Raw genomic sequence first — 10,439 nt, forward strand, 5'->3', positions numbered from 1 at the left:
CTCCCTGCTCTGAAGGGCTCTGGGCGAGCTCTTCCAAGGCTTTCCCTGCTCCTGGAGGCAGGATTGCCCACACCAAGGGCTTCCAAGTGCTACTGTGGGAGGTGTGTGACGGCTCCTGCGGGAGCTGCTCCTGGCAGCTGCATCAGCGAGCGGAGAAGCAGAGGGAAAATCACATTTTACAGCTCTTGGGGGACACTGTAGGAGGTGTCTGCGCATTAAAGGTCTGGAACGCTGACCCATGCACTACCCAGCTCTAAAGTCAGGGAAATGCAGGCTCGGGAGCAGCTTTCAGGGTGATCCCTATTGCTACAGAGCCTTTCCAGTGGCTGTGAGGGAATTGAGGAGGAGATTCTGGGCAGCCCCACTGCAGCTTCTGGGCACTGGGAGGAAATTGCTCTGAGTCCTAAACGAGTTTCTTCAGCCCTGATTTCAGTTAATGAGCTCTGCACGGAGAGCAAACAGGATGAACGCCTCCCAGCTCGGCTGATTGTGTGTGTGTGTGTGTGTGTGTGTGTGTGTGTGGAGCAGCCCTGGGAGCAATCCCGTTTTCCTCAGGGCTGTAGGGGAATGGCCACAGCAGCCCCGCGGTGCTCGGTGCTTTTCCTGCGAGCTGACCCCGCTGTATCCGTGAGGAAGAATTCCAGGTGAGCCATTGCTGAGCTGGGGGCTCGAAGGAAGCAAACATTTTGGCTGAGGTGCTTTAGGTTCGTGGTGATTTTGTAAAAATGGAACAGGTAATGACAGGGTCAGGCTTCCTTGACCCTCAAATCAAGAACAATCCCGGCAGGGCTGAAAACTCCCCTCTCCACTTCCTTGGCAATCACGTTCCCACAGTTCAGAAAAACACAGGAAGATCTAAGGAAACCTATGTGGAAATCAAGAAGACAAAGGCAAGTGATCTGAAAATAGAAGGCTGGTCCATATATTTCCTTTACATTCTGGGCCTCGGCTTGGGTTTTGGCTGAATTTTGAAACTTTGAGGGCCACGTGCTTGTGCCATTCCCTGCAGGGCACAAAGGAAAAGTGAGTTTTTCAGACTTCCATAATTTGCAGGGTTAGATGAGGTTCTGTCCTTGTTGCTCATTAAAAAACTTTCCTGCTCAGAGACAAAACAAGAGCCCTGGTCACACGCACCCCATATTTGAGATGTGACCCCTGCTCCTTTTCCAGATACTGGGGGGACTTCCGAAAATTATTTATTGTAAAAATGTAGTGCAGCAGGAACACGAAAATCTGGCAGAAAACAAGAGCTTCAACTGTGGGTCTCAAGCAGTCCCACTTTGTTTTGTTCAGAAATCTCTGCACCAGGAAGAATTATAAAGGCAAAATTAATTTTGGGACAGAGAAGAGAGACAGTGCAGACCACTGGTGTGGAAGGGCTGGGAAATTCCTCTTGGCTTCTCCTAATGTAAAAATTCAAGGAATCCTGAGCCCTGAGGGGAATTTAGGAGACATCCAGGAAAGGGGGGGGAGCAGGAGAGGGATGTAGGATGTAGTGGGGACAAAAAGTATGTGCTGCAAAGTCAGACTAATCCAAGGGCTTGGGGACAGGGTATTGCAGTGACTCATGAGGATGTCCACGGACTACTCACTCTCCATCACAAAACAGTTCCTGGATTGCTCCCTGTCCATCAGAGAGCAAAGCTGAGTTCCACTGCTGGTAAGGGACAGAAGTTAGCAGTGGCACAGGGCAGCAGCTCAGCTCCCTCGTGCCAATCCCTGCTCCCATTCCCACAGCCTTTGGAAGCGTGTCCAGCACTGGCAGGGAGGAATTTCCACAGAATTCCTGGGATTGACACATCAATTTGGCACAGCCAAATTGATTGGGATGGGCATCCATCAGTTTTGATCATTGCAGCCTCAGGAGATCAGGCTGATCCTGATCCTTCCTCCGTCCCCACTGGAGGAAGCAGCTCCTGGCTGAGCCTCTGAGGTCACAGCTCGTGCAGAAACCTTGATTCCTGTGATTTGTGCTGATCCTGCCTTGTTCCTGACAAGTGCCAGCTCTGCTCCTGGACTCCTGCTCCCTGGGGAAAGCCTTCTATTAAATGCCATTTCCAGATAAAAACCTTGACTGGTGGATTTCGGCAACTTCTACTCTCTCTCTGTGGCCTTAAAAAGAAAAACTAAAGAGGTGCCTAACGGGGAGCTCAGTTCTCTGTTACACACATCTTACCCAGCTTTTTTTGGGCAGCCAGTTGTCCTGGGGGCTGGGACTGAGGACAGCTGGATGGGAATGTCCTGGTGGGCACTCAGAGCCCTCGTGCCCTGCCAGCCACCAGAGCTGCTTTCTGAAGGAAAGCACCAGGACACATTTATTTCAATCCTAGCTGTTCTTTAGATACTCCAGTATCCCATAATTACTCCCACTCCTAATTCCCATTGCAGTGCTATCAGGCTGGTTTGGAGGAAAAAGGAAAGGTGGATCAGAGGCAGCTCCAGAGGGAGCAGGTGGAGCTCAGGGGGCTGTGTGTGCTCCAGGGGCTCCTCGTGCTCCCTCTCAATGTCCAGCTGCCTCTGGAAACCTCCTGGGCAGCTCTGACAAGTGCAGCTGGCTGCTGCTGCCCCCAGAACTCTGCAGTGAGAACTGAGAGCATCTTCTTCGTGACCCCTGTCCTTTTTAGGGTGCCCAAGTGACCCTTCCTGCATCACACCCTGCAGATGTCTCAGGAAGGACCAGATGTGAATCATCCCCTGACAGATGTGGGACAGACCAGGTTTACACCCTCTCCAAACTGCACGGCTGATCTGGGAGAAAAACCCCCAAAAAGCTCAGATCACCTTCCCCTGCTCTACCTGAGGAATCTCCTGTGGGGCTTGGAAACCTTTTGTTTGTGTGCATAAACTATTATTATTATTATTACTATTACTATTACTATTACTATTACTATTATTACTACTACTATTATTATTATTATTATATTAATAATAATTGTTATTATTATTGTTGATTTGTTGTTGTTATTGTTATTATTATTACTATTATTTCTATTATTATTATCATTATTTTATAGATTAATTAATATAATAGCATATTATATATTATAAATTATATATGATGTATCATATAATATATTATAATATATGCTATATGCTATATTATATATAATATATATTAGGTATATATTATATAGTAGATATTATATAGTAGATATCATATATTATATAGAATATATATTATTATTACTATTCTATTATATTATTAACAACATAAGTACTCAGCCCAATCTGAGATATTAATTCAAAGTGCAGTAGATTGAGCTATCACTTTATACAAAAAATTTGGCATAAAATGAACAATCCAGGGAATGTGTGAAAGGGCAGAAATGACCCAAATGGACCCCATTGCTCTTACTCAAATCAGACCAATGCCCACAGATAAATATTTTGTACAAGTTTTAAAGACAATAATGCAAGTTCTTACAGCAGAAACCTTTGACAAACAATCTGATTGGTTTCCTCAGTTCTTTTGGGTACAATACAGTTTTTTAGAAGTTCAGGGAGTATTCAGAAATACTTGACATTTTTTTTCCTTGCCTTAAATGGCTGAATTGGTATAAAGAGATTTCCAGTTGGTTTCGAATGTGGCAGCTTCAGCAGGAGGCTCATATATCACCAGCCTAAAAAAGGCTCCTCTGCTTTTTATAACATTTTCCCACAGTAAAGCAAATGTTTAGGAATAACACCAGTTAGGACACACATTTTTTGGGAAAACAACCCCTCGGTGCCTCTGCCCTGGCACAGCCACACTCATCCTGCTGCACTCTGTGACCATCCTGGCTGGAAAACCAGGAGGAATCTGAGCTCCTGAAGCTTTTATCTCCTGATCCATGGCTTAATTGAAATCTCTGTGTTAACAAGCTTCATTGCCCATCCAGTATAATCAATTTGTAGAAGACATTGCAAAGTTAAACAACAACAAAAAAATCAATTTCAAACGTGCTTTCATTTCAAAGCCATCGGGCAGAACCTGATTTTATTCTTCAATCGTTAATAATTTCCAGTTAAATAATCTTTAAATATATAATCTTTAAAAATAAAACCATCTTTAATAATTTTCAGTTAAATGACTGAAATGGCTGAGTTTATTCCAATACCCAAAAGATTGCTCAGATATTAAAAACCTTCTGGTGATCATGTCAGTGGGTAAAAGAGATTGATTTTTTCATGCACAATTTAAGGGGTAAGAATTTCTTTGCAGATTGTTTTTGCAAGGGCTGATTGTGCACCACCCCACTCCATAGCTCAAACCTGTGCCAGCTGTTGGCATCTGCACCTTCATTAAATCAGGGTCACTTCTGAGCAGCAAGACCCCAACCAGCTCTGAGGAGTTGAAAGAAGCTGAGCAATGAACAAAGGGAAAGTGGAAATTTAATTATACGCAGGGAACTAAATGAGGATATTTAAGGTGTATTTAGAGCTGTATTTTAGAGTAAGGTGGGAAATCACTGGGATGATGCTTGTATGGTCTCTTCCCCCTACTGAAAGCAACAAATCAGTCAGGAATTCCCCAAAGGAAACCTGGATAAATGTAGTGGCCAGAATTTCATCAATTTCTTTGCTGGGGATGAACTTGGAGGGAAAAGTGGCTGAGGAGTCGATGCCTTGGCACTGAGCAGCTTTCACAGTTGTAGGACATTCCTTCTCTCTGCATTGCTGATGGAATTGTTTGGGAATCAGAGTCATCCTGCCCAGCACAGCCCTGCCTGGCTTTGGCCACAGAGATCCCAGGCAAGGTTTAACTACAGCTGAGGGGTAAATCCAGGCTTTGGGAGGTGGAGCAGAGCTGCACTGAGCTCGGGGAGCAAGGTGGTGAGGAGCTGACTCCTCAGCAACACCAGCGCCATCCCAAATCCTCCTGGCCCTGTCTCTCCCTGGCTTCCAGCCCAATGAGGGCACCCAGAGGCTGTGCTGATGTTTTATCTTCCTAAAGATGAGCCAAGCTCCTGACATCCCCAGGGCTGCTCCAGGTCCCTCACCAGCTGCACCTCTGGGCACAGGGATGCTCCTGCCTCCCTCCCTCTGCCACAGGATGCAGACTTTGCCTTCTCTGTGCCTGGCACTGATGGCAAAAGGAATCTGGACCAAATTCCAAGGTTATCAGGGCTGAAATGATTAGGAAAGGAACCTGGTGAGGAAGGACCCGAGCAGCCCTGAAATGTGGGCACCATCTCCAGCCAGGATTTTCCCCCTGAACTCCCTGTGCTCCACTTCACCCCGAGCCTCAGGAACACTTGGGCACTCCACGTTTGCTCCCATCTCCCACTCCCTCGTTATTATCTCTCTCTGATCCACCAAATCCTGTGGTGATTTATGCCTCTGAAATCCACACTGGATTTTGGGCAACTTTTGCAGACTGTGCAGAGGTTAGAGCTCCCAAAGGGTGCAGCTGGCTGCTGCTGCACGTGTCAGGCAGCTGGAGCACACCTCAGGAACCCTCCCAGTGCCCCCAAGGTGTGGGCACTGCTGGCTGACCTGGCAGGGACACATTCCCTGGGGACACCATGGATCCTGAGGATTCCTGCTGCAGGGGCTCCTTGCCACCTGCCAGGTTTGCTGCTTCAGTTTCTCCTGGAAAAGCTGGACAAGCCCTTTGGAGCACAACCTCAGGCTTAGTTATTTATTCTGCAGGTAACTGTGGGGAAGATGTGAAATTCCCCAGGGTTTGTGCCTGCCAATCATCCCCTTTCTGCAGAAGGAATACATTAAATCCCTAAACGAATCCAAAAAAATCAAGGACAGTGATGCTTCACAGTGTTTCCAGAAGCTATCCACTTAACTGTGAAAATATAATATGCTGAAGAACAACAGCCTCGTGCTGTGCAATACATCCACTACCCAAGAACATGAAAAAGTCCTTTCTGTCAGAAGGAATTCCCCAATAAACAAGAGCCCATCTCCCTTACACAATTTGCAGCGTCATGAATGAATAGCTCAGTAATCCAGCAAAATCCTCATGCTTAATGAGATAATGAAAAGTCATATGGCAGATGGAAAAGCTCTCCCAAATCTCATTAACCTGCCTCTTGGCTTTTCTGATAGCAGCAAAAATTGGGAATAAATCTGGGGGAACAGGGAGTTTGCTGCAAAGGAAAATGAGTTTTGGAAAGCAGGGGATCTAACCTGGCACCTGGGCTGAGAAGGGGAAGGAAGTGAAGAAGCACCACGTGTACAAAAATTGAAATATCAAAGAACCAATATTAAAAACTGAAATACCAAAGAATCAGAACTGGAATATCAGAGAGAATGCCCGTGATGTCTGTGCCCACAGCTCCAGGATAAGCCCCGGGACAGCGGGATAGCCCAGGTGCTCCCAGACAGCTCCTCCTTTGAAAGCCTCAGCTCTGCTCAAGTGATCAAACACAACCAAAACCCTCCCACATCGGGGGGGAAAAGCCACAAATTGGTGAACACTCACAAGCTGCTATTGCTAACCAAGCGGCCAAACCTCGAGGGGGAACACCCATCAAAATCTGACCTTTACGTGCGACACCTTCAAGGAGGTTTAGCTTTTTTACCTCAGTTTCCCCAGATCAGTTTTAACGGAGGCGTGAACCCCGAGCCTTTGGGGACGGAGAGGTGGCACCTGCCCTCTCAGGTGGGTGACACCTCCCGGGGCCGCCGGAGGAGCACGAAAAGCGGGGAAAAGCGGGGAAAAGCGGGGAAAAGCATCACGGAGCGCTCCCTGAGGCCCCGAGGGGCGGCCCCGGGGCAGCCCCGCCGTGCCCCTGCCCTGGCACCGGGACGCGGGCGGCTCTTACCGTGCAGCAGCAGCAGCCCCTGGAGGGCACAGACGGCCAGGAGGGCGCTGGCCCGGGGCAGCATCCCGGGGCCGGTCCTGCTGCGCGTCCCGAGCCCGCTGGAGGAGTTCAGAAGTTTTCCTTCGCAGCCACAAGTTTGGGGAAGCCGGAGCGGGGAGGGACGGGAGGGACGAGGCGCGCAGCTCCCACTTGTTGATCCCAGTTAAATTGTTCTTGCCATTCACCGCTCCATCCCGGGGCTGCGGGCTGTGTTTGCCGTCCCTTCTTCCCGACGTTCTCGGTTTTTTTCCTTCACCCCCTTTCCGCAATCACCTTTTTCCTTCTTTCCCCCCGTTTCTCCAATCCCTGCGGTGTCCTTGCTGTGCCTCAGGAGCCTCCCCAGCCCTCCCGGCTGGCGCGGAGTCACTCGAGGGGTGAAAAAGCAAAGCAGAAACACCAGAAAAAGTTTGGCAAAAACTTTCCTGCGCTCGCTGCTGGCGGCTGCTCGCCCAGCGCGGAGTTTGGGCAAGGTGGCAGAGCCCTGGAGGAGATGGGCTCCTCCAGGGCGGTGCAGGTGGCGGCGGGAAGGACAGACAGAGGTCTGTCAGGAGCAGGGGGAGCTGCCCGAGCCCAGCTGGCTCTACCTGCCCGGGGGCACCTGCCCGGCGCGGGCAGCGGGGCAGCGGGGCCGGGGCATGGCCGGAGCCCTGGCTCTGTCTCTGCCTGTCCCCCTCCCCTCGCCTCGCCGGGGCTTTCGCAGGGAAGTTTGATGCGAGCCCGAGATTCTTTATAGGGACAGGAAAAAAAAAAAAAAAAAAAAGGAGGAAGGAGAGACGTCACCAGCCGAGGCGAGGGGACTTCACTCTCTCTCTCTCCCTCCCTGTCATTTCACAGAGCTCCTGGGTTTCCTGTGGCTGATGCCCAGATGGGGCAGAGAGGGAATTCCAGCAAAGCCCTGCAAAGCCGGAGCTGGGGGATCAGGTGGCACCACCGTCCCCCGGGGGCACGGAGGTGGCAGCTGCCCCGGGCTCGGGGACAGCGGGAAGGGGACACCTGAGGGACAGCTGTGTCCTGCCAGAGCCGCTCTCTGTGCCCCCGCACCCGCCGTTCAGCAGCTCCTGGTGCTGCTCACCGTGCCCTGCTGGGATGTCCTGCTCACCTCCACCCTCCCTGCCCTGCTGTGCCCCCCTTGCTCTCCGGGCACGGAGAAAATCCCTTGTTTGCATCGGGTATTTCAGGGAATCCTTGAAATCTTGGTGCTGTTATTTGTATCACCCGGCTGCCACCTGACTCCTCATGGGTTTCTCACCTGGGCATTGCCTCCAGCTCCACCACACACCAGGCTCCAGCCTGCCCCTGTGCCTTTGCCCGTGCCATGCCAGGCAGGATGGGCACTCCAGCCACAGGGATGTCCCTCCTTTTCCCTCCACCCTGGAAATCACAGCCCAGTCCTGTTCAGGGCTGCTCCTGCATCCACAGGTGTCCCCTGGGCCAGCACAGCCTCAGCTCTGAAGGTCACAAACCTTCAGGAGATGTCCCAGGGCATGCAAGGGACACTTCTGGAAGTGCAGCCAGCACAGAGGCGAGCAGGAGGGAGCCCTTCTGTGGTATTTCAGTGCACATATCAGATGGGTGGCTTTTAATGTAAAAGCACTGATAATGAGAGCGTGCTGGAAGCTCCACAGCTGCCCCCGCAGATTGTCCTTCCCAATAATCCAAATAACCCCAATAACCCAAATAATCCCAATAATCCCAACAATCCCAATAGCCCCAGTGACCCCAATAATCCCAGTCCCAGCAGGTGAGCCCCTGGGGACAGTGGTGTTCCAGGAGCTGCAGAGCCTCACAGGAGAGCACTGCCAGTTCCTGTGGCTCAGTGATGGGGTTGGTTTGCAGTCTTTGTTCCTCTTGCTCACTTTGTTTGCAAAAGGAAAGCCAGAGCCAGCAGGTGCTCCAGACTTTGACTGGATGGAGTTCATGGGGTTTAGTGACAGGGCCTTTTCACACCTCAGTTTAATCCAAAATCCAAATCCTTAATGCCCATAACAGCTCTGAGCTCTTCACTGCCATGCACTGGAGCAAAGGGAGTCACAGGTCTGGTTCTGAGAGTTGCAAATCCAAAGGCAAGTGGCCACTTCAGAAGGTCAGGATTGGTGTAGAAGTGTCCCAAATTCAACAAGAAATTGAACACAGGCCTCAGATATTCCCAGGTTTATGAACAAGAAGCCTCATTTCTCATGCACAGTGTTAAATTGTGGATGCTTTTCTCATATAAATGCCCAGATCATTGTCAAGATGAAAAATTGCATTTTCTATGCCTAAAATTAATTTTTAGAACATACAACTTTCCCCAGATATGGGTTACAGTAAAGGAATCCTAAATAACTATAGATAATGGTAAAGACCAATCCCATAGGAGCTTAACTAGAGAATCAAAATTCTAACATAATTATAGGACTGTAGTTTATTTGTAATTTATGGGGAAGTGTTTAAAAATTCATTAGAGGTTACTTACCAGCTGGTAATAAATTGTGTTGTATTTGTGTAATGCCCCAGATAATCTTTTATCTGTTGATAAATGTAATTGATCTTTTAATTGAGATTAAATGCCTCTTGTGTGTTGTTTCACAAGGAATTCAGTATTAGAACCTGGTCAAGCAGTCCTGAGTTTAAAATACTTTATTTTCCCCTCATAATACGCAAACTAAATGTTATAAGATGGGCACAATGTGTTCCTGAGCACCTTCCTGTGCCTGCAGCAACCTGTTAGAGCTTTTCCAAAGAAAAGCAGACTTCCCTGGCACAGCAGCCTGTTCTGCTGACACAGATGGGAAAAGCCATTTGCTAACTGGGCTAGAACCCTTCATAATAACCCAGCTCATTTTCCATGACAGATATTCCATCCCAGGAGCTCAGAGCTCTTTACCAATATTAACAAAGACCAGCCTTGCCATGCTCGGGGGAGCAGAAGCAGGGCTAGGAAAGGTCATTTCCCTTCTCATGAGGGGCTTTGAGCTCTGCAAGGCACCCAGCAGTTGCAGCAGTGTGACCATAACTAAATAAAAACAATCCCAGCATGGGGGAGTGAAGGTTGCTGTGTCTGTGTCCCAGACAGCTGGGGTGGCAATTCCTGCAGGAGTTTGGCAGGAATTCCAGGATATGGAAGGTGCTCTTTTTAGGACCAAGGCAGGGCAGTCTGCGGGACCTGGCTGACCCCAGGAGATGCCTGGTCACCCTTTGTGGGATCTCCCATCCTTCCTGGCACAGGATTACCTGTGTCATGTTAATCCCTTCTGCCAGCTTGGCATGGAACAGTTCCAGAGCTGGAACCCTTCCCTTCACCTCACTCCTCTCTTGGTGCTCATCCATGGGAGGAGGCAGAGGGAATGGTATGGAATTGCATCCTGTGCTGCTTTTAGCTTTAAGGTAAAATGTCTCCATCCCAAATGGAGTGGTCCAGCCCTGGGCTGGTTCCAGGCCCAGCTCCAGCAGGCAGAGCCAGGCTCTCCTGATTCAGCCCCTGTTTCACAAACTCTGCCAGGTGCCTGCTTGCCTCCCTCAGCTACAGAGGAAAGAGATGAGTTTAGCCCCTAACCCTGGGTTTTAGCTGGGTAACTCTGCCCTGTGTGGTGGGGTGGGGGCACTGGGCTGCCTTTGCTGTCAGCTGCACACAGAGAACCCTGGCAGATTCTGTTCTGC

General features: G+C 49.5%; 1 protein-coding gene across 2 annotated transcripts in view; it reads right to left on the bottom strand.

Moving 5' to 3' along the window:
* Window positions 1-7,491, bottom strand: part of LOC135304620 (vascular endothelial growth factor receptor kdr-like) — a 126,282-nt gene extending 118,791 nt beyond the window's left edge. For both annotated transcript variants that reach the window (XM_064427231.1, XM_064427230.1), the window contains exon 1: window positions 6,762-7,491. In XM_064427231.1, the coding sequence (XP_064283301.1) occupies window positions 6,762-6,825 (64 nt within the window). In that variant the 5' untranslated portion in view covers window positions 6,826-7,491. The remainder of the gene's footprint in view (window positions 1-6,761) is intronic.
* Window positions 7,492-10,439: the final 2,948 nt, after the last annotated feature.

This window comes from Passer domesticus, chromosome 7, assembly GCF_036417665.1.
Source record: "Passer domesticus isolate bPasDom1 chromosome 7, bPasDom1.hap1, whole genome shotgun sequence".
Lineage (NCBI taxonomy): Eukaryota > Metazoa > Chordata > Aves > Passeriformes > Passeridae > Passer > Passer domesticus.